This window comes from Peromyscus leucopus, chromosome 3 (genome assembly GCF_004664715.2).
Source record: "Peromyscus leucopus breed LL Stock chromosome 3, UCI_PerLeu_2.1, whole genome shotgun sequence".
Taxonomy (NCBI): Eukaryota; Metazoa; Chordata; class Mammalia; order Rodentia; family Cricetidae; genus Peromyscus; species Peromyscus leucopus.
The window spans coordinates 44,499,118-44,523,875 of record NC_051065.1 but is presented as its reverse complement, the minus strand read 5'-3'; the positions used below and the strand labels follow the sequence as shown (position 1 = coordinate 44,523,875).

The following is a 24,758-nucleotide window of genomic DNA, read 5'->3' as shown; positions in this document are numbered from 1 at the left end:
GTCAGAGCCTTACAGTATAACTGTATTATCCGCCTTGCTTTTTTTTTTTTTTTTTTTTTTTTTTTTTTTTTTTACAGTACTGTTATGAAGGTTAAGTAAAAGCTTTCATTTTAAAGCATCAAAATTATTATCACTCTACCTGAGAGTGGACTATTAATATTAATTTAAACAACTTAAACCATTCTCCATTTGATGCCAAGGCATAACAGTCTTGGTTTTCTTGAGCTTAATTCTACAATATTTGAAACTGTTTTCAATTAAAAGTTATCATGTTTCTTTTCTGATTAAAATCATGACTATTATTCCTAGTAACAATGAACAGTACCCTGTAGGCCGTCTCTTCTGTATATTCCTCTCAACCACTCCAGTTCTTCTCTAAGATGTACAATTATTTTTAAGAAAAAGTTTCAGCAAACATTAGTATCAAGTTCATCTGTAGGTCATTCACATTTCATACACACACACACACAAGCAAAACTGCCTAAGTGCATGAAGGTCATACAGAACCATCAAACAATCAAAGCCCTCACACTGTCATTCTGCCTTTTAATTTGTGTTACTAAAATTTTCTTACCATCCTTTTACTAATCAGGTTGTACAAAAGTAGGGTGCTAGAGTTGGTCTCTTAAAAAAAAACAACTCCCTAAACTACAGTGACAAAATTGCAATGCTAAACCACTGGGAGATGCTGGAGCCAGGCCTTGACCCCCTTCAAAGTGTCATTAGGTGTGATCCAATATGAGCTCTGCGTAATAGTTATTGTTTGAGGATAAGGAATTTTCTAATTATTTCAAGGATGCAAAGCATCCACAGTAACACAGCTGACATGTTGGGAGACTCCAGAATTCTCCTTTAACAAGCACAAGGTGATACACTGTGCCATAATATCATAAATCACGTGGGGCCAGATGCCTGAGCATTCTTAGGACTAGAGTTTCTTGCAGTTATGCAGAGGCGGAGTTCCAGGCTTCTATGGTGCCCTCTCTTCCTGGGCCCACAGCTCTTGTTCCCTGGCTACCTACAGTCTTTGCTAAGGTGGCCATTATGGAGGGAGCACTGCTCTGGCAGAGTCACAACCCCCTCCCCTGGCCCCTCGTGTCTAGCTGTCTGCAAGGTAAAGTGGAAAAAGCTTCCCAAACTATACTACATTCTCCCTTAATGACAAAACGTTCAGTTCCAGAAAAATCTGTCAGATCTGGGGCTAATTATGACTGGTGATTTAGAGAGACAGTGTATCTTATTATAATACATGATAGAAAATATTAGAGGTACTAGAAAAATAATAAAAGGATTATTTTAAATAGAATCAGATCTGTTTAAAAATAACAATACTTAGAAATAAAATGGGTTTCCATTTAGAAGACCAAAGCTAACGTTCATCTTGACAGTGTTTTCCAAATTGGCGAACATCAGCTAAAGCCCAAAGTCTAGGGGATGGTCATATATGACAGAGACCCTACATACCAAAATGGACATAAACACTCCCATTGCATGCTGGGAAAATGGCCCAACCAAACCTTGCCTCTACAAAGCTGAGAAGAGGGATATTAGAAGGCACATCTTATCATCAGACATCAAAGTCCCAGAGGTATTACAATCATGAGTCACACTAATGGATGCCACAGGAGTCTCAGAATGTTCCATGTAGTTAATGGTCCTGTAAACAGGACTAGGTGTCATTCAAGAGGTTGACGAAAGCAAATGTATGTTTTTCATGGGCTTGCTTTTAACTCAAGCCTCAGACAATCTCCTCAGGTAGAGATTTCAAAGATGCAAAATCACAGCTATATACCACACAACATAGAAGAAACTGAAGTTACAAAATAAAAATCAAAGTATTCTGACATATGCGAATTATTCTAGAATATCAAATAAGTTCGACACTTACGTTTTAAGAGTCAAATGTGAAAAGGGCAAGCATGTGAGGGCAGGGATCAGAGTCTCAGTAGATGGGTTGAGCAGCCACACAACGCTGAATTAAAGAATGAAGAGAAGTGAGAGTAGAAAAGGATGAAGTCCAGAGAGGCTGAGGCATACAAATCATGAAAGAGAAGTTTAGTGACGCACGTGACACCATCAGAGACTCTTACACACACCCAATGGGAGTGGCAGCAGAGGGACAAAGAAGTAGAGCAAGGTAGGAAAGTACAATGGTAGAGAGGCTTTGGGAAGTGCTGACAGACAGCAGTGCAGTGACGGGGGAGTCCCAAGACTCCCAAACTGCCTGCTTCAGAAACCCCAGAGCTTACCAACTACAGTGAAGATGCAGGGCATCAATGAAAAAATGTTACAAACCATTCCTGTGACATGTTTTGCAGGTAGCATTCCAATCACACTTTAGGATACACTCCAACCTCTACTGTTCTTCAATTGTAGCTCCTGTCTTCAATGACTTTCCCATCATCTCTCATAGCAAACCTCGATTCACTCTTTTTTTTTTTTTTTTTTTTCCGAGACAGGGTTTCTCTGTGTAGTTTTGCGCCTTTCCTGCATCTCACTCTGTAGACCAGGCTGGCCCTTAACTCACAGAGATACACCTGCCTCTGCCTCCCAAGTGCTGGGATTAAAGGCGTGTGCCACCACTGCCCGGCCTCAACTCACTCTTGAGTGTGTGGAAATGTAAGCTCAGTAAAATGCCCAAAGAAGTGAGCATTTCCCCTCTTTTGGACTGCTTTATTGCTGGAAAAAAAGCTTCTCATCAGTAGGTATATTCTAAGGAATTGTTGAATTTAGGAAATGTTGAGTGGATAAACAGAGTGTCTCTGTGAATCCTTTCCTTATTCCATGATGCCCAAACTACTTATTCTCTCAACATCTCTATTTACTAAACTTTAATCATTGAATTACTGCCACATACTGGACCTTAAGTGTCCCCACCAGGCCATGTGAGAAAACTTTATGCCTAGGATGGCACAGTTGGGAAGCACTGGGAATATGCAGGTGGAGCCTAGTGGATTGTGGAGGTGGATTCTAGTGGGAGGCCTTCACATCACTAAGGGTGTGACCTAGAAGGGGACTGTGACCACAGGGACATGCTCCCTTCTTTTTTCTCTTTTGTGTCTCAGACAGAAGGGGGAGTGGATTTATCTCATTACATGTTACTACCATGATGTCCACTGAATGTACAGGACCAATGGGTCCTGGGCTTAAAACCGCTAAGATTATGAGCTGCAGTAATCCTTTCTTTTTAGCAGCTGACAATCATAGGAATTTATTACAGCAGAAAACTGACTAGTGCAATGATGCTTATGTTTTGATCACTGTCTTCTTCACTGCACATGAACTGGGGGGGTAAAGATCAAATAGAACTCCTTCTCTTCATCCTCACTGCCATGGACTGCAACAGAAAGGCAACCAGTACTGCAAGCCTGGTGGCTGATGAAGTAAGAGGCTGGCAAGGAATCTGAAATCTGAATTCTGCTTTTGTTACACATATTTGCAGGAAACAAAAAAAGTGAGGCAATGAAAAGAGCCCAAAACCCAACCCGAACCAAACAAAGCAGAACCTGATGAACGAAAGTGAGTATGCTATGAGACCCGCTGTCTCAGCAAACAACAGTTTACAATGCCGGCATACTATAGGTAGCATGTAGCAGATGAGGTAGACACCAAATCATTAGTTCCATAACACAATGAGAGGCAAAACGGAATGGTCCACTATCCTTAAAAATTCTCATGCAGAATAAACTAAACTGCAGGCCCAGTCAACCTTATGGAATTTGGTTCCACAGTAAGAATTCTATTCTGTGCACTACACTGGCAGAAAATTTCTTGATGCTTACATTGATTGGAAAGCAGTGACATCATTTTTAGAAAATTACTTAAGGGAATAAAATTAATAATCAGGCAACTTATGAATAGTAAAAGCTAAAGATTTCCTTTAAACTGTTGAACAAAATCAAATCCAGTTTCCAATTATAATGACAACACTCCAAATACATGAGGAACCCATCTGAAATATTTGCTAAGCCTGTGTTTCCCTGTTGAGACTTTTCTCAAGTGTCATTCATATTTAGCTGCTCAAAATGCAAAAGTACTAAATTTAATTCTTAGGGAATTTATTTAAAAGTTACAAGATTTTTTTCCCCTTCTCTCTCAACACAAAGAAAAACAACAATCCATAGAAATTCTGAGTATTTTACTACCTATGTGCTGTTCAGTCATTTGGCCGTAGATAAAAATAAAACAAACTACTACAAGCAAGCAATCTTCGCTGAAAGACATAAGCCAGGCCAAGGAGTCTCCTATTCTACAGAAACATTGGCTCTGTGAACAAAATCCTGATGAGGTCTACTATTTACTCACTGGTTGGAGGAGGTAGATGAGAGATTCCTCTTGGATTATTATAATTGGCAAAGGAGTGATGTGAGTGGCTTGGAAAAGGGTATTCACAGATGCCATGATCTGGTCAAAACGCCCACCAAGTCCTCCCAGGGTCACGATCATGTCAACCTGAGCAAGGAAGGTAAAATTCAAAGTCATGTATTTGAACATTGCAAAACTAAGGGATATCATCAAAGACCCGAACAGCGTTTTCATTACTATAAGATTTGATAAAGCAAAAAGGAAAGCATGCATCATTTCTGCTCCTCAAAGGAGAAAACAAGTCACTTGTTCCAGGCAACTGAGCTGAAAAGTGGCAGAGCTGGGTGTCAGGATATACTTCTTTATGAGCAAGTTCAGTCTTTACTGTCTGCTTGTTTGCCTAGCAAACCAGCAGGTCTTGCTTCATCCATATGTTCCTTCCATGCATGTGGCTTCTCTGATTAATATAATGTCTATAGAGTTCAAGCTCATAGACTGGTCATGAAGCAGAAAGGAAAGAAGAGTTTAATTATGATATACACAAACCTTGCAGTCATTTAAAACTTAGAGTAATAATCAATCTATATAACAGTAGTTGCTGAAAGGGGAGTATTTTGGTTATAGGTTTTAAAATATATTAAAATTTAGATAACATGAGGTCTGAAAAGAGGGCAGGATTTCATAAAAAATAATCTAGGACATAAGCACCAATAGAGCCTGTTCAATTCTGAGAGGAATGACAAGTGTCAGCAGCCCGAGAGACTGTTCAGTGTTTTGGGTTTACTTATTTATTTATTCACTTATTTTATTTATTATTTCTAAGTTTTGTTGTTTTGTGTTAAGTTCTGGTTAAGTCTGTGTTATGTTCTGGTGACTAACACATATGAGATGCTCAAGGCCCCAATAACTAAAGAGATTTTTTTTTTTTTACATATGTACATACACACACAGAGATAGACAGATAGGTAGGTAGGTAGGTAGGTAGGTAGGTAGGTAGGTAGGTAGATAGATAGGTAGGTAGATAGGTAGATAGATAGGTAGATAGATAGATAGATAGATGGATAGATAGATAAAGTAGACAGATGAGATAGATGGCTGAAATAGATGCATCATCATTTGGTAGGAATATAAAATTAATGAAGGAATTCCATCAACACATTAAAATGTAAATTGCAAAGAAGAATGAAGAAATAATGACATGAGATTCCTATTTCTGACCTCATCAGTGTTGGAAGAAAGGTGATTTAAATTTGGATAAGATGCTTCATGTTAAAGTTTGAGTAGTTTAAGGCAAACAAATCACACATCTATAGGACTCAGTAGTATCTTTAGAGCTAGTCCATTACAGTGCTAACAGTTAGATTTGTGGCTTAGAGAAGCATCGGAAATAGGTATCATTTGAACTACAGAGGCATCCAGAAGGTATGAGTTCATCTTTTGAGAAAAATGAGAACTCACTGTAAGCAATCCAACATTTGGGATGGAGTTGGCTTCTGCTAAAATCGGTTAGGTAAACAGATTCTACTTGTGTATTACAGTTCTCCCAGTGATGCCTACTCCAGGCGAGCTGAGTCAGGACTACTTACGATGCCAGGAATACCAAAGTCAGTTTGCTTTAAATTGAAGAGAAATGCACTGTCATATTCCCACCCTGTTTCTAAATTTACTTCAGAATCTAGGCTTTATGGAAGATTATTCACTATGCAGATTCTTGAATCTTTGTCAGGTTCTCAACTTTTCTTTAATATACTCTAGGCCTTGAGGGATCCCATAACCTTTAAGGCTGGAATTGAATTCCCATCTTCTGCAATGGGATAGCATGATGAATAAGTAATATCTGTAAATCAGTCGATGAATTTTTCAGAAGCAGCAGCAAGATTACTCCTCATCACTCCTCATTTTCCCTACAGGAAGTATTTAGCAAGGCTGATTAAGAACACCAGAGGATCAGTGCAAGCTGCAGGTGGGTACACAGGGTCATCTTTGGATTACTTCTTAAGTTCTGCTCTTCTAGCTCTAAATGGGATTTGATATTCAGATGGAGGAGCAGATGCTAACCTGACATACGTTTGTAAGATTTGCAAGGTCAGATGAATATCTCTGCGACAATGCCAACGGGGCAGGGAGCTCAACCTACAACAGGCCATATGTGGCCCGTGAGAACACCTTCCTTTTGGGCCTCCAGAGCCCCACGCACTTACTTTTAACATTACCCAGTCAATTTTTGTGAGAACCTTTGATATACATGTATGCCCCTCTGTCCAGAGGCCCATAAACCATAGGCAATAGCAGTGTTTGCAATGGAGTAGCCCATGGGGGTTTTCTGAGGGAGCTAAGGGTATAAGAACTCAGAGAAAAACTACTGGTAAGAAACAGTGGCAAGAAGCTAACACACAGGCTGAGTTAACATAATCATATTCCTACACAATTGTTCTCCTCTATCTGACAAGGTCTTTCAACTGATTTGTAGATTTTTTTTTAAAACTGAGGTGTGTGTGTGTGTGTGTGTGTGTGTGTGTGTGTGTGTGTGTGTGGTATGTGTGGTATGTGTGTGGGCAGGCATGTGTGTAAACAGATGGACAAGCACATAGAGGCTAGAGGTCGATATCAGGAGTCTTCTTCAATCATTTCCATATTTTTTTAATTTTCAAATGATTTATTTATTTTATATGTATGAATGTTCTTCCTTCATGTCTACATGTGCATCAAAGGCATGTCTGGCATTCACAGAGGTCAGGTGTTGGATCACCTGGGACTGGAGTTTCTCACCAGTCCCTCCACATTGTTTTTTGAGTCAGGGTCTCTCACTGAACCCATAACTCATAAATTTTGGCTAGGCTGCCTGGCCAAGGAGCTATGAAGATCCATCTCTCTCTCCTCTTTATTTACATGCTGTTTTATTATTAATTTTTAAATTTATTTTATATACCAACAACAGTTTCCCATCCCTCTTCTCCTACCATTCCCTCCCCGAACCTCCTTTCTACCCCCTATCCATTCCTCAGAAAGGTAAGGCCTTCCATGAGAGTCAACAAAGCATGGTATATCAAGTTATAGCAGGACTAAAGGACTAAGATCCTCCCTCCTGCATCAAGGCTGAGCGAGGCATCCTACCATAGGGAATAGGTTTCAAAAAGCCAGCTCATGAGCCAGGGACAGATTCTGGTCCCACTGCTAGGGGTCCCACAAACAGAAAAAGCTACACAACTGTCACATACATGTGGAGGGCTTAGGTTGGTCCCATGCAGGTTCTCTAGCTGTCATTCTATAGTCTGTGAGCTCCCATGAGCTGGGAGATCCATTTCTTTCTGCAAGCCCCTAACTCTGCTCAGGAATGAAATTACTACACCACTAAGCCTAGTTTTTATATGGCTACTGTTGCTATAAAATCAGTTCTTCATGCTTACACAGTAAGCATTTTACCCAATTGGCTCTCCAGCAAAATATTTAGTGGTATTAGAAAAAACATTAACATGTCACTTTTATTACCTCATAAATATAATTCACAGATTTATACGTTTCATTAATGAGCAAATGGCAAACAAGAAAAACAGAAATATTTATTGATCATCCAACCTTTGTTAGGAACTATCCCAAGCACCCAAGAAAGTGAATGGTAAAAGATGGAGAATGTATCTAAAACCACCAGCAGGAGTTGCTTCATACAGGTGAGCTGGGGTAGATTACATTCAAACTAAGAATGGCAGCACAGACCAAAGGAGGGGAGGAAGCTGCTACATGTTTAGAAACTTGTAAGGTGGGAGATGCTTTAGAGAACAGATTGTAGTATGGATCCAGAGACTACATTAACCCAGGTGTTGTCAAAAAGCTCCAGAGTCCCATTTGCTACACTCGAGTGAAGTATACACTTTAACTCTGTGAAGATGTGATACTTTGTCTGTCTAAAACACCTGATAGTCTAATAAGTATCTGAATTGCCAATAGCCAGGTAGGAGAGAGAAATAGGTAGGGCTGGCAGGCAGAGAGAATAGACAGATGGAGAAATCTAGGAGGAGGAAGAAAGAGCAAGAGAACAAGGAGAAGAGGATGCTAGGGGCCAGCCACCCAGCCAGACATGGAATAAGAAGGAAAGAAAAGGTAAACATGAATAGAGAAAGATAAAAGCCCTCAGGTCAAAGATAGATGGGATAATTTAAGTTAAGAAAGCTGGCAAGAAACAAGCCAAGCTAAGGTTGGGCATTTATAATTAAGAATAAGTCTCCATGGATAGTTTATTTGGGAGCTGGGTGGCGGGCCCCCAAAAGAGCAAAAACAACCAACAACAATGAGACATTGTAAACAGCAGTAAAGAGAACACCACAGACTGAGTGTCAGATTCAGGTATCCCTCTCCTGAAGTCCAGGCTCCTGTATCCAGCTGCTTAATTATCATCCACATCTCAAGATCCATCCCACAGCATCTGTTCTACCTAAAACCCACAGAACAATGATTGAGGTCTACCTCACATTTCTTCATTTATTTTCCCTATGGATTCTACTGGCTTTACTACCAAAGCATTCTCAAAGTTTCTCAATCCACTACCAACTATAACTTTATTAGGACCATGACCAAGCCACCATCACTTGAGAAAGAATAGGAGCCACCTCTATATCTCACATGAATGCAATAGCATCTAACAGAGAGTTACTGCTTCTATCTGTATTGTCTACAATCTATCTTAATGCAGTAACAAAAAGAATCCAGCTAAAATGTCATTCTTATCATGGAATTCTGCTCAAAACTGTCCAACAGATTTACAGTGATTTTTACAAAGACTTATAAATGCCTACAGGGTTTGTTCTCTGGTCACTTCTGTGATCTCACCCCCCTACATCCTCTTTCTCCTCTTCTTCCCTTCTCTATTCCAGTCATACTTCCTTCATTTCTCCTACTGCTTAAACACATGATGCCCTTCTATTTCAAATACTTTGCACTTGCTGTTCTTTCTTTATGGAGCACATTATCCCCAGATATTCATTTGATGGCTTTACTTACCTTTGCTTTAAACCCCCCACCCCTCTCATAATACAATGCTAAACAGTTTAATGACTTAGTATGTCATGTTATTACTGCCAGAAATAGATACAATTAACATGAAGGCAGAGGCTTTCTATTTCTAGTTCTTAGAAGAGAGTATGGCATATAAGCAGTCAGTAAGTATTTGTTGAGCAAATAGATGAGTGAAACAAGAAGAGACGGACAGTAGAAAAAAATGGTTAACAGATGTAAGTTCTGGAGGGAAGGAAGAATGAGACGAGGCTACAAGGGGAGATGATTATATGGGAAGTTGGAAATGGTGTTATAGGCACAACTAAGATATGTACATGTGGACAAAATTGAGTCACTGTGGTAAAAAGGTAAAGGAGAGTTCAAAGAAACCAGATGTAGGTATAATGAAAGAAGCATTTGAAATATATGGAATGTACCACGAATTACACAGTATCGTTGTGGGCAAATATTATTGATGAAAGGGTTGGTAATTAAGAAATTAATGTCACTAATATGTAACAATAAGGACTATAGCAATAGGCAGTAAGAGTGAGATTAACTAGTGATATTTCTCTGTGGTTTAAAAGTTCAGTTTCTTATTGTTAGATTGTATGTTTGTTTTATATATACACATGCCAGCAAACACCTTTTGTGCTCTCCTTTTTAATACAGCGAATATGAAAAAATAAAATAATCCTGATTGATTTGTATGTATTTCCTGCCCTTACGTCAAGATAATTTACAAAGATCTTATTAGTTAGCAAGGCATATGATGGTAATAAGAGTTGTCTTTGGCTTTGCATAGGTTATTACATTTAGCAAAAACCTATCTCAAAATTCTGTGTTGCCACATTCATGATCCAACTACAGTATCCATACTTGAATAGCCAGCTAACTGCATCCAAACCACATGACCTCTTTAGGCTTTACTTGAGGGTTTAAACTAAATTTACTAGCATGTTTTTGAAGATTATTTTTACTTCTTTTTCCTAGTAAAGTGTCTTAGTTAGGATTTCTATTGCTGTGAAGAGATACCATGACCACAGCAACTCTTGTAAAGGAAATCATTTAACTGGGGTGGATTATAGTTTCAGAAGTTTAGTGTATTATCATCATGGTAGGACATGGAGGCATGTAAGCAGATATGGTGCTGGAGAAGGGGCTAAGAGTTCTACATTTGATCCACAGCCAGTAGAAGGAGTGTGAGTCACTCTGAGCATAGTTTGAGCACAGGAGACCTCAAAGCACATCCCTACAGTGACACACTTCCTCCAATAAGGCCACATCTACTCCAATAAAGTCACACCTCCTAATAGTGCCACTTCCCTTGGGGACCATTTTCTTTCAAACAACCACATATGGTTCTCTGTTTTTACCATTATAAGTTAAATAGTAATTGAAACTATTTTGTTTTGAAAAAATGAATGACAAACTGGGCTTTGCTTTAAATGTCTTAACAGTACCATGGCAAGGCTAACTGAGGAACATATAACACCAAGGAAAGAGGCGATTTTACTTTTCTATTAAAGCAGTAAAAACCTTTCAGTAACCAAATGACAAGTTTTTCTCTTTGACCTCAAAAAGACTTAAACACAACATGCACCATCTCCTGTAAGAACAGTGACTGTCAGCGTATTTTAATTACATTTACTTTCTAGAAATTGAATTCTGGGGATGCATAAACGGGCAGTTTCCTTGTGGCTCTCCCTGATAGGGTGATCATATAATTCAATGTACAAAGTGAGATGCCTGTGGAAGTAAAAGTGGATATTATAAATACAGAATACAAAAATAGGGACTTTGCTGTATAAACCAAGACATATGCTTTCCCTCCTCTGAACAGAACTAATGTTACCATAGGCAACCTATCAAAACCAAACACACGGGTTTAAGTCAGCTTACATGACATCCTTACCAGCCCTTCACTTGCAAAGATCTACACTGTACAATGATGAGGCTTCCAATAAAAGTCTGAAAATTTTGGCTCCATTATATTGCATGTTATAATTTGAAGATGGAAGAGCAAGTATCATCCACAGACAAATTACTGGGTCAGGACAGAGCAAACAAATTAACTACAGCCAGGAGTATCCAATCACTACATGATAAGAAGCAAAAGAAAATGTTTCAAAGCAAACAAAATAGTTAAAATACATGTTTTAATAAGCATATAAAATAATTGTGGTGATCAGCATGAAACAAATTAAGAAACCAGAAAAAGTGAAGGTTTCCGCTTTTATGGCCTCAGCAAAGGCTATACTGATAAGCACAGGCACCAGCAGCCTGTGGTTTAACTGCTACAAGGAAGTCATTGCATTTTGGCCATCTCAGGACAAGGCACAGCTAAGAGCAGCCTGTTTAGAGATGGACAAAACAATACTTTCAGTGGCTAGCTCATGGGGATTCTATACAAATATGCAGAATTCATGATTTTTCTCAAAGAATTCTTATGCTGTCCTCCAACCCACAGCTTTAATGAATGCATGAACATATATATTTACATGGTCAACATATATATTTATTGGTCCTTTCCTGGCCAATCACCACATGGTGACCTTTATAAAAGCTAAACAATTGTCTACTTAGTAATGATTGTTACTTCAACTATCTAAAATCTGATCTTGCCAATGTTCTGCTTAAAATTAAGTTTGCCTTTCTAGAATTTATAAAGGATCCCCTTCAATGCTGTGCTTTAAACCAAGTCCTCAACTCATACCCTACATTTACATCTCAGACAGACTTTAGTTCTCAGAAAACCCACAAGATTGTAATTCTCTAGACCATTACCTTTCCCCTTCTTCCTTGGAAAAGGTGTGATTAGTAATTACAAAGGAGGACCACTTCACTACATTACCAAAAAAAAAAGTCAGCTAGTTTGGGCAGTACTTTGTTAAACACATTGTTGATTGAGAAATGCCAGAAGCGTGTTTGTTAGTTCAGCTTGGACAGCTATAAGAAATGAGCACAGCCAGGGGACTCTAAGCGACAGTCCCTTCTCATAGTTCAGGTGACACACAGTCTAGGACGAAAGGAGCCCAGTTTTGGTGAGGACTTGTACTGGTCTGCAGATTGGTCTGTGCATCTCTATATGGCAGAAAGCAGAGTGGAGCCAGGAAATGCCAACCTGCCACCCATTATACTAGACCTCTGCAGTAGCATGGGTGACAACACATTAGATAATAGAAACACAGGGCATCTACTCCAAAAGACAGCATATTCTCAAATCAGAATTAGGTCTCATTCAATTTGCTTTTCTCAATCAACAACAATTAGGAGAGTGACTACCACACATATCAACTGCTTATTATCTGAATAGTTTGTTTGAGGACTCAATTAAGACACAAACAAACTCAACACCAAGCATCTACTTTAATGCTAATTTCTAGGGTCCCCATTCCTCTCTAAAACCCCTGGTGGAAAAAATAAGTTTAATCTCAGAACAACTTTGCAACTAATTCACTACTTACTGTCATTACATTCTTCAATCCAGCCTGGAAACTACAATTACATTATTTTTTTAAAATTTATCTTCTATTGTTCTTTAGTAGAGCACCATTACCTGGAGATGCAAATTCTTTACCTAGAGATCACAGGTTCTCTATAAGCAGATCCAATGAATTGGTTCTAACAACTGCTGTGACCTCCCCCCTCCCTAGAACTCTACATATGGATGGGTTTTCCTACTTGCCTCAATTCTTCCTACTTCATGTAGCTATAGACTGGAGTCTTTACCTGTTCTCATACTGCATTCAAACACCCATGCAACATTTTAGTTTTAGGTACAGTACACGACAATGTGTAGCATAATCACTGAATTCACTCCCAAAGCACTCAAATGCTTTTTAAACTTTACCCTGAGGAGCTTCCAAATCTTGTAGTCAAACATATCAAAGTCAGTTGTGTTAATGATGGTATCTTTCCCCAAGAAGGGCCCTTGAGCACTCATATATATATATATATATATTTTATATTATATATATATATATTGTGTGAGTGGACCACAGTTTCTCAAGCAATAGCAAGGAGTTCTCTAGAGATTACAACAGTTTTCAGTACTAACAAAACAAGCATGATATCTAGAAAATGCACAAATGTGTTATTTTGCCTTCTTGATGTAAATATACGATTTCAGGAGCAAATTCGCATGGTTTATATTTCTACTATCAGAAAGTGAGTGGCAGGGAAAGAGGAACAGAATAAAACAACCTCTCATGAGTCTCTCAATTTTTTTAAACTTAATTTTATTCAACTTAACTCTGCTGAAAATTAAAAGCTTTGTGGAGAAAAGTCAGCAATACAATATGTGTATGAGTGAGTAAAATTATGGAAATGAGAGGTGTATGAAGAAACAGCATGAATAATATACAGCCTGGTAGAGATAATTTTTGTGTCCAAACCTCCCATTGTCAGGCTATGAAAATACTTCTAGGGAAAAAGAATTCCAAAGTATGTTTGTGAATTCCACACCTTGGAGAAATAGGAAGGTCTATCATTCATGGTTTGCAAGACTTACTTCTCCTATAGCAACCTTCCCATGGTAGTTATTTAGATGAAAATGCAAACATATAACCTATGACACATTCCTAGGTTTTCATTGATTGGAAGTAGACTTAGGTTATTACAACTGACATTATATAGATCTTGCCCATTGAGGCTAAATTATTGATTGGTAGCCAAATGAAAAATTGAAAAGTTTGGTTTTGAAATCCTACTAAAAAATACTAAGAATTTTTCACAATAGCTAAAAATTCTCTAACATGCATGCTTCTCGACTCAAGATAAATATCTGAAAGGACTCTCAACTTGTACAATCTCCTTCCCTTTCTATGGAAACTGGGTTGTGGTTCCCAGGAGATAGGACCTGGGCTATCTTTCTTCATCCTCATAGCTGTGCAGGTAAAGAAAAAGCAGATAGTTTGGCAAACCATTTTGGACATGCACTGACCTGTTGTCCCAAAGATTCATACTTTTGAACATGTGGTCATGTATACAAGCAATGAGAACCCCTTGCATCAGGACCATTCATTCTCACCCCACAGGGTTTCTTGCTTTGCCTCACCCATAAAATAACACTTAGTTGCATAATCCCATCTATCATGATGCAGCAAATGCCTGGTTTCCACTTCTGGAAGAATAAGAATTGGCTATTTGCAGTGTTTTTCATGCATTATTTCCTCAGTCCTTACTAGGTTAAAATTATCTTCACATTTTAGCATGTAGTTTATAAATGGCAGCTATCAGACTTGCTGTAGTATAATCATTTGCTATTGCAAGCTTATGTTAATTAATCCCTTTCTACCATTAGGAAGAATAGAATGTTTTGGTAGCAAATTTTGCACTTGGCATTAGCACTTTGATTTCTAGACATGAGCTAGACCATTTTATAATGTCAAATGAAAATGTTATCTGTACTACAGTGACACTAATTACTTCATGCTTACTTCTTGCAATACAGTAGTACGTTTGCACACATTAATCCATGTGTATAAAATACTTATCATGTCATCATGCTTAGACTTACCTTGATATCCACAATGCCATTTGCCGTTTTGCTAAATATATTGTATATGAGAATCACAGCAAATTTATAATCTGAGCTAAAATATTTATTTGATAATAAGTTTTTCATGAAATATTTTACTTCTATAAATGCTTTTAAAAAATCAGAATTGTTCTGGTCCATTTTATAAGCATCTGAAACAGATAAAAAGGCAAGCAATGCAATTTGACTGCAGATAGTGCTGTTTCTTAATATGCTGCAGAGTATCATGACATGATAGTTTACTTTAGGAAAGATATGCATTCACATGTATTCATAGAGGAAGGTGCTCGCGAAAGAAGCTGGTGTGCTTTCACTTATATCCCACATATGTAGACTTGAGCATGGCATTTGCTGATATAGAAGAGTATACTGAACCAACATGAATGCTCCATAGATCTGCTCTTAGGACAGCAGAGCACCAGGGAAAACTGAAAGTATTTTCTACTTCTATCTCCAGAGGCAAGGGTAAAAACAGAGTACACAGTAGTTCAACCTCTCTTACTTAAAAGAAACTTTCTGAGATACTAATGCTCAGCAAATAACACCAAGAGAATATACTTAGACAGAGGGAAAGAAGTATAGCACTCCTCCTGATCACTAGTGAATCACCACTAAGGATACATTGATCTGTATAGGAATCTCTGTGCCATGCAGTAACATCATTTCAGGATTTTCAGTAATTACTTAATGGCTATGTGGAAATAACTTTTTAAAAATATACACCACTCTCAATGTGGTTGATCTTAGTTATCCATGTAGGTGCTTCTGCATTTAATATCTTTCCAAGAGAAACAAAAGCAAAAACAATCAAAAGAGGGGGGATTTCTATCCACTAAGCAGCGGCTAGAGCATTCTAGTGCATAGTCACTAATCTTGCAGAAGGCTTCAAGACGCAGCTTTTTTTTTTTTTTTTTTTTTTTTTTTTTTTTCCAGCTCTGGTTTCTGAATCTTCATAATGCTATAAAGCTCTCTTTTTCATACAAGGCCCTGTGTCTTCTGCAGAGGATCCCCACAACCACCAAAGCTGTCACTCTATACATTAGTAGGAAATTCCATCTGGCAAGTGAGTCATCAAGCTGAGATTCCTGGTAATCAGATAAACATAACCTTTGTCCTGGGGCCTATAAACACACACTCTGCTCTTCTTGCAAGATTGAATTAGATTGCCATGGCCTCTAAGGTAGGACACTTGTTATGTCCTTAGCAACATCTCCCAAGTCACTTCAAAGCACTAGGTTTATCTATATTCTCTTGTTGCACAGCACTATCAAATAGATTTCTGTTCTCTGAGAAGGAGAAACTGTAGCAGGCTTTCTTGGACTGCCAGCCCCTAAACCATGACACAGAGACATTATTAATTATGAATGTTTGGCATTAGCTTACACTTGTTTCTAGCCAGCATATATATATATATATATATATATATATATATATATATCTTAAATTAACCCATTTCTACTCATCTATGTGCTGCACTGAGTCTTGTTTACCTCATCTATGTACTGTCCATCCTACTTTCCTGCTTCCTTGTGTCTAGCTGGCTGGCCCCTGGCTGACTGGCTCTCTGCCCACCAGCCCTGCCTATCCCTCTTCTGCCTAGCTGTTGTTTGTTCAGGTTTTATTTATTTATTCATTTATTTATTTTTTTTGAGACAAGGTTTCTCTGTGTATCCCTGGCTGTCCTGGAACTTGCTTTGTAGATGAGGCTGCCCTCAAACTCACAGATATCTGCCTGCCCCTGCCTCCCCAAACTTTTCAGCTTTTTAATTAGACCAATCAGGTGCCTTACAGGCAAGGCAAAGCAGCAACACATCTTTACATAATTAAACAAATGCAGCATAAACAAATGCAACACATCTTTACACAGTTAAACAAATATTGTATTCCATAACAAGAAACAGATGCGAGTTCCTCTTTTGAAAGCCTCTGCAAAATCTCGGAAACCATCTGCTAGCACTTGATGGTCAGAAACTTCCTTCTCCTTAGGTCCTTGTGTGTCACTCAGCCTGTACAGCATTTGTCCTAATACATGGGAACTACTGTGGCACCTGACAAAGAAAACAGTGCTGCTTCTGCACTAAAATGCGAGGATTGGTAGATGTAGATATATTTATATATTGCTCATAATGTGTGGATGGATATAGCATACATTTCACTTTCCCAAAAAAAATTACCATTTCAGCTCCTAACACTTCTTTGAGGTAAATAAGCCCAGACCCCCGCCCCCCCCCTAAAAAAAGATGGTGATGCTTGCTGCACATGTCTTACGAACACTGGCTCAGTTACAGAGTCGGTGTTGGGAGTACAGGCTATTCTGTAACTTCCTCAAGATGGACTTATTATCATCAAGTTCACAATGGCGATATCTTATGAAACAATCAAGATAGTCTCTTTTTTTCCCTCTTGATATGTGCAAGTCACTTAAAACACAGAAAAGAGATGGGAGTTCCAGAAGTAACAACTTGTACATTACAGAGTGAAAGTAATATAAGAACTTAATAATAAATTGTAATCACATACAATACACATCCTACCAATCATATAAGCCAATCATTATGTTAGGTATATATCCATACAGAACCACATATAACACATCGGCATATAATAATATAATAAATGCACTAATGTAATAGTGGATAGGTTCGTGGTTATCCCCATGTATTTCTAAAACAAACATTACAGTTATGATGGGACAGGATCTGTTGCAACAGAATGGGCTTTTTAAATTAAAGCTGGCAAAAATGTTACTAACATTTGATAATAGAGTTTCCTAAATAGGATCCTTCCAAATTTGCGCATGTTTATTTATTTCATAAACATATAGGGAGTTCCTACATGTTACAGATATGGTTTGGGTGCAGTGGACCTAACAGGAGGCTGGTATGCATGAGTGCCTGTTCATGTGAAGCTTGCATTCTACCATTTAAAGATATAAAAGAAACAAATGCCCGAAATGTGAAGTACTCCAGATGCCACTGTGTTAGGTCGATAGAAGAACAAGGAAGGGTATAAGGACAACAGAGTCAACAGACTGGAAAGGAGGGGTGAGGAGTTCTGCTTAAACAGAGAGGCCAAGGAAGGCCTTGTCACTATGAGCTACATTCTCATTACAAAGAATATCTGTCATTCCATTTTTTCCTCAAATGACAAATGAAAGGATGAAACACACACAGGTTATATACAATCTGAGAGCAATCCATCCAGCATCAAAGTTGGATCTATCTGAAAGTGGTGTACAGCATCTACAATAAATCTGAGTTGCTCTATCTGTCTGTCTGCTGTATTAGATTGAAGGCTATTAGAGGTCATAGCTGTTTACCATCACATGGCTGAACAGAGATCCAAGTGTTGCCCAAGAACCTGGGCACCTAGATTCTAGTAATAATGCTTTGCACTAATAGTTTAGAAAAAAATTAAATTTGGATTGCTACTTTTATAATAACTATCCTCACTGTTACTAATGGTGGAGATGAGTAAGACCCTAGAAAATCTGGCCGTATTTTTGAGAAGGAAAGCTACTAGGATGAAGCCCAGAGTGTATGTGCAAAGGAAGGTCATAGCATCTTCGGGGGTGTGTACACATGCTACAGGAGAAACATTTGATCACTGGCCAAGTATTTACCAAATACATAACAATGGGAGACAATTAAAGATTTAAAGCAGATGCTGAATTAATATATAGCATGTGACTTTTCAGTAAAAGGACGGACTAAAGAGGGTCAACAAAAACTAATAACCCAGCTAGTGTTGTAATAGTAAGACTGCAAAGAAAAAGCTCTATGCAAGAGAGGGACACCTGTGGAATTTTCAGTAAGTGTGATAAACCATTGTGGACTATATAAGGTAATTTTAAGGTATATATAGGTGGATGGATGGTAATACCATTGAGTGAGATAAGGAGAATGAGATACTGTGAGCAAGATGATGAATTTTGTTTTAGACACTAAAGCTCCTCTGTCCCACTAGTTAGCTAACAGACATATGGCTTTGTATTTTTTTTTTTGTATTAGAGTTATCTAGATCAGGGTGTTAATGGTACAGAAGTGATAACAGAAGCCAGGTGACCCAGGAGAAGAAGCAGGAGGCAGGTGTGATGCAATGTCAACATAGAGACCTGCAGGAAAGGAGGGATGATGAAGAGTCATGAAAAAGTTATCAGGGCATATAAAGAATGCAGAAATAAACAGTGAATCCTTTGAGTCCATCTGGTTAATACACCTCATAGGGCAGTTCCATATGTGGAGTTCCATTGTGTTATGAAATATATCCCTTGGGGACATGGAAAGATAGCGAAGTTCTGGGCTTCCCCTTCAGTTTAAATGCCACCAGTATCAAACCAACATTTCCTAGTAGAGTTTGCTGTTGTTCTGGATTCTTATTCTTTGCTACCCAGCTCCCAAATAAATGACACATGATGGTTATTCTTCCTTATAAGTGCCCGGCCTTAGCTTGGCTTATTTCTTGCCAGATTTCCTTGACTTAAATTATCCTGTTTATCTTTTGCTTCTAGGCTTTTCCCATTGTCTATTTCTGTATATCTTTTCTTTCCTTCTTATTCCATGTCTGGCTGGATGGTTAGGTGGTTGGCCCCTGAACTCTTCCTCTCCTTGTTTTCTTATTCTTCCCAGATTTCTCCTTCTGTTTATTCTGTCTGCCAGCCTTGTATATCCTTTCTTCTGCCTTACTATTGGCCATTCAGCTCTTTATTAGATCACTCAGGTGTTTTAGACAGGAAAAGTAACACAGCTTCACAGTGTTAAACAAATGCAACATATAAGAATGCAACACATCTTTGCATCATTAAACAAATGTAACATATTTTAAAATAATATTCTACAATAGTTTTCATCTAAAACAGTTGTCTAAACATGAAGCAGAGAACCAAAATGGGAAATGTTCTAATGGCATCCTGTAAAGGCTGGTGAACTCACTGTATTCTTGCCCACATCTAAGCAGTACCTGTGTTCTCCACCACTGTGAATCTAGTCACAAAACCTGTGCTTTAGCTCTATGGAAATAACACATTTAAAACAATGATACATTTCTTCTAGTCCACTTTTTATTCTGAACCAATTTTAGATTTACAAAGTTAGTGTTACAAAGGTGCCGGGTGGTGTTGGCACAGGCCTTTAATCCCAGCACTTGGGGGGCAGAGGCAGAGGCAGGTAGATCTCTGTAAGTCTGATGCCAGCTTGGCTGCAGAGCAAGTTCCAGGACATCAAGGGATACACAGAGAAACCATGCATTGAAACCCCCCCAAAAAGGTACTACAAGGGGGATACAGCATACACTTTACCCAGTTTTCTGTGTTATCTTCTTATAACTATGGAACATGGACCGCTGGTTACAACTAGTGCTGAAGCTGTTTACTACTAATGGTTCACATTTCACCATCTGCCTATCAATGCCATTTTTCCACTTCAGAATATACACCAAGACACTACATCCCTTTGTCATAAATCCTAAGTCTTCTGTGATTTGTGTTAGTTTCTTAGCAGACAGAGAGACTGACAGAGAATATCACATTTTGCTTCAGATCTGGACCAAGATATTCACCCATTAGAAAAATCTACAATGGAACCAGTTGGATAATGATGATGCTCTCAGGGATCCATGTCCTCCTACACTCAAATGAATAAGTCTTAAATTTGATTTTCAAATAGGGTGCTTTTTCAAATGAGACTTTTATAGTATATGCAAAATAAAGCCATTATAAGAATATTGTATACCTACATCCAGTATGGGTAATTAATGGCTGTAACTATTCTAAAATGCACAGCACTTGCTGATGTGCAATGCCAATATGTCTATATGCATGGAAGAGTTTGAAAGAAGGATAACCTGTAATTCTTAACATAGTCTTCATGGTAGTGGAATATTTCAATCCAGACATAATTAAATAACATAAAAACTATTCCTGCCACATATACATTACGATTCAGTATTTACTCAGGTTTCTAAAGGAGTAAACATTGAGCTTAATAATATAGAAGTCTATATTTTTACATAGTATTTATATGTGATTGAATAGAATGTAGATGCTCTCAATACCTATTCAGTATTCTTCATTATTTTATTAAAAATTTCTTAGAGCAGTGTGGCAAAGGCAAGATAAAGTGTTTTTGAGTTTTAGCCTATAAAATTTGAACAGAGTTAAATCTCTAAAAACACAGAAATAAATTAATGGAAAACTTACTGGTCAATTAATTTCTTTATTATTAATATAAAGTCTATATTTAAAATATTAGCAGTTGTTTTCTGGTCAACTTAGGCTACAGAGTGAAACCCTGTCTCAAAAAACAAAAAGAAAGAAGGATGAGGGAGGAGAGAGGAAGAAAGGAAAAGGTAAGATGGGAGAAGGAGGGTCGAGGGAGTAGGGAGGACAAGAAGAGGTAGGAAGAAGAGGAAAGCGGGGAGAAAATGTTGAGCACATACATAAGCTCAGTACTCAGAGGCTAAGGTAAGGGGACTGCCCTGTGTTCGAGACAAGCCTGTAATACACAGCGAGCCACAGGTCAGTCTGGCCTCCAGAGTGACGTCCTAGCCTGGGTGTGCTATTGTATTCCCCCAAATATTGTGTATGCTAATAAACTTATCTGGGGTCAGAGACAGAGCAGCCACAATATTAAACATAAAGGATAGGCAGTGGTAGCACACGCCTTTAATACTAGCATTCCAGAAGCAGAAATCCATGTGTTCAAGGATACAGACAGGCATGGTGACTCATCACACCTTTAATCCCAGAAAGCGAGCCTTTAATCCCAGGGAGTGGTGGAAGAAAACAGAAAGGTATATTAGACATGAGGGCCAGAAACTAGAAGCATTTGGCTGGTTAAGCATTTGGCTGGTTAAGCATTCAGGCTTTTGAGCAGCAATTCAGCTGAGACCCATTTTGGATGAGGACTCAGAGGCCTCCAGTCTGAGGAGACAAGACCAGCTGAGGATCCGGTGAGGTGAGGTAGCTGTAGCTTGTTCTGTCTCTCTGATTTACCAGCATTGACCCCAATAACTGGCCTTGGCTTTGATTTTATTAACAAGAACTTTTAAGATTCATGCTACACCTGGGGTTAAAAAAAATAAATATATGTGGTGTTGATATAAAGAACTATCAGCAATTGAAGTCATCGGATTTACTGCCCTGCAATACCAGTAAATACCTTAACAAGACCTATCCTCTCATTCTTGGATCTTATACTGCAGACACATTCCTGCTTAATTCTAAGAATGTGCACATTATCTCTTTTGGTGCTTGGAGCCACAACTTTTAATGTTTCCTACTGAATAGCATGGTTTAGATCTCAAGTGTTTAATCACAGCACTAGAAAGTAAGTGTTGTTTGAAGATTCATTCATATCAGATGTCATCCTGATAATGAATTATTCATGAATCTGTTACAGATAAGGAATACTGCACCATGAAAGCAAAGCATTAAAGAGTCACATGCATCAGAGAACCCTTCTGTAGAAGAATGGGACTTGAGGGCAGTTGGGGATGTAATTCATGGGATTTTTCTTCAATTAATCTCATATTCTAGATAATAAACCCCTTCAGGCTAAGAACAATATTGAATCCAAACTCTGCAAAGTTCAATGTTACATGGCACAGCTCCACATTCAACTGCACTGGGTACCTCATTTATCTATACTATAATTAAAATTTTATTTTGCAGTAGGATCTTGTATCTTTTGTTATAATTTGATCTGTCTGGAAGGCATCTAGGCACTGGTACCGGGTCCTGTGCTCATTGCATGAGTTGGCTGTTTGAAACCTGGGGCTTATGCAGGGACCCTTGGATCAGTCTGGGAGGAGGGGACTGTATCTGCCTGGACTGAGTCTACCAGGTCAATCTCAGTCCTTGGGGGAGGCTTTGCCCTGGAGGAGGTGGGAATGGGGAGTGGTCTGCGGGGGGCAGGAGGGGGGAGAACAAGGGAATCCGTGGCTGATTTGTAGAACTGAATGGTATTGTAAAATAAAATAAAAGGAAAAAAAAAGAAAATGTGTTTTACTAGAACCATGAAAGATTATTTGTTATAGTTCATATATACATTTCAAGAAGAAAATTTTAAAAGTTGTCATGATCTCCTGCTAGGATAGAAGGATGGATAAGGGGAATATTGTATTATTTTTCTTTCTAATGTTTACCTCTTGCTAGTTCATCAAATTAAAAAAACACACTGTATATCCAGTTTTAGAAAAATCCAATAGAAACTTGATTTCCTCACATTTAATACATGGCAACATAATAGTAACCAACACTGAAGTAGGACAAGCACAGCAATATGCTAGAGGGAAGGTTATGTGAATGTGGTTTCTGCCTCAAAATACATTATTGTACAGAACCAACCCTTTGTCTTCTTATAGTAATGTGAAATAATATGACTATGTGATGAGATGAAGGGAAGAGAATGACCAAGGACTGTGATAAAAGTGTGATGACAGATAGGCCCACTCAGACAGAACTGGGATCCTGTGTGCATCAATCCAATACACAAAACAGAAATAAATGACTAACAAGAAAGTAGTGAACACAACATGGACATAGGGATAAATCAATATTTCCAGAGGAGAATGCACAAAATATTCATGCCGCTATCCACAAAGGCACAATATGTAAAAACTCATGAATTACTGATTTCTGCAACTATCAGTTTAACATTTTCAAACTATGCTTGTCTATAAGTAACTAAGGTACAGACAATGTAAATGCAGTTGAGGGCAGACAACCATCACCATGCTTTTCAGTCTGAATGACAGCTACCTCAACAAGTTTTCACCATGAGCAACACAGTCTTTAGCTTGTATAAACATGCTGTGTATGTGTGTGTGTGTGTGTACATGTACGTACGTACATACATACATACATATGTACAAGAAGTTAAAGTTGGGTGTTTTCCTCAATTAGCCTCTACATTATTTTCTGAGATAAGGGTCTCTTCCTTAACTCAGAGCTCACTATTTAGCTAGGCTAGATTCTGGCCTATATTCTCCTGTCACTGCCTCCTTGGCGCTGAGGATTCATCCTCAGCATTATAATATAATCCTGAGGATTATAGATACATGCCAGCATACCCTGCATTCATATTGTATTGGGAATCTAATTTAGGTCCCCATGCCTTGTGTAGCCATCTGAACTATCTCCCCACTCTCTAAGTATATTTCTTTAAATACTAAAATAATAACTGTCTTCTCCATCATAAACTTCTTAAACTGTCTTTTATTGACTACTGAAGCTAAGGAAGCTCAGAATAAGCCACCCCAACATATAAAGACCACTCTAATATGCTGAATATTTAAATTATAAATAGTGTAAAATTCAGTACAAAAAGATGTCTCTGGCCTTCACAATTTTTCTTAAAAACAGAAATTCAGTGCCTGTGTGGAAGAGGCAACAGCTTATCCTTAAAAAATGAGAAGAGAAGACTAAGAGAACTCTGCATGGTGCTAGTTAAGAGACTAATAAAATCTGCCTATGTGCATAATTTAGGTGCTTTTCCACAACTAATATTCTTTGTCATTCCCCAACCAAGAAAGTAGATCCACGCCTTGTTCACCCATCACCAGAGATTCCTCCCATAGATGAGGGGAACAAATAAGAGACCTAAAGCCAAAGAGTATGAAGAAAGTGAGAGACCTTGGAATACTTAGCCCTAAATGGGATGTCTCCATCAAATCCCTCCCCTCAGGGCTCAGGGAACCTTGTGGAAGAGGAGATGGAAAAAGAGTTAAGAGCTAGATGGGATGGAGGACACCAAAACAGCAGGGCCCTGTAAATCAACAGGATCAAAGCTCATATGAACTCCCAGAGACTGAGGCAGCATGTACAGGGCCTGCATGGGTCTGGTCCAGCTGGGGGTCCTGGAGCTGAAAGGAGAAATGGACACACACCCCCATTCCTAACCAGAAGCTACCTCCAATTGATAGC

At 38.5% G+C, this 24,758-nt stretch overlaps 1 protein-coding gene across 5 annotated transcripts in view; it reads right to left on the bottom strand.

Moving 5' to 3' along the window:
• Positions 1 to 24,758, bottom strand: part of Tpk1 (thiamin pyrophosphokinase 1) — a 334,542-nt gene that overhangs the window by 135,773 nt on the left and 174,011 nt on the right. For 4 of the 5 annotated variants that reach the window (XM_037203607.1, XM_037203606.1, XM_028876446.2 and 1 more), the window contains one exon: positions 4,306 to 4,452. The exons of the other annotated variant lie outside the window; for it this stretch is intronic. In XM_037203607.1, coding sequence (XP_037059502.1) covers positions 4,306 to 4,452 — 147 coding nt within the window. The remainder of the gene's footprint in view (positions 1 to 4,305; positions 4,453 to 24,758) is intronic. 5 annotated transcript variants of the gene reach the window in all.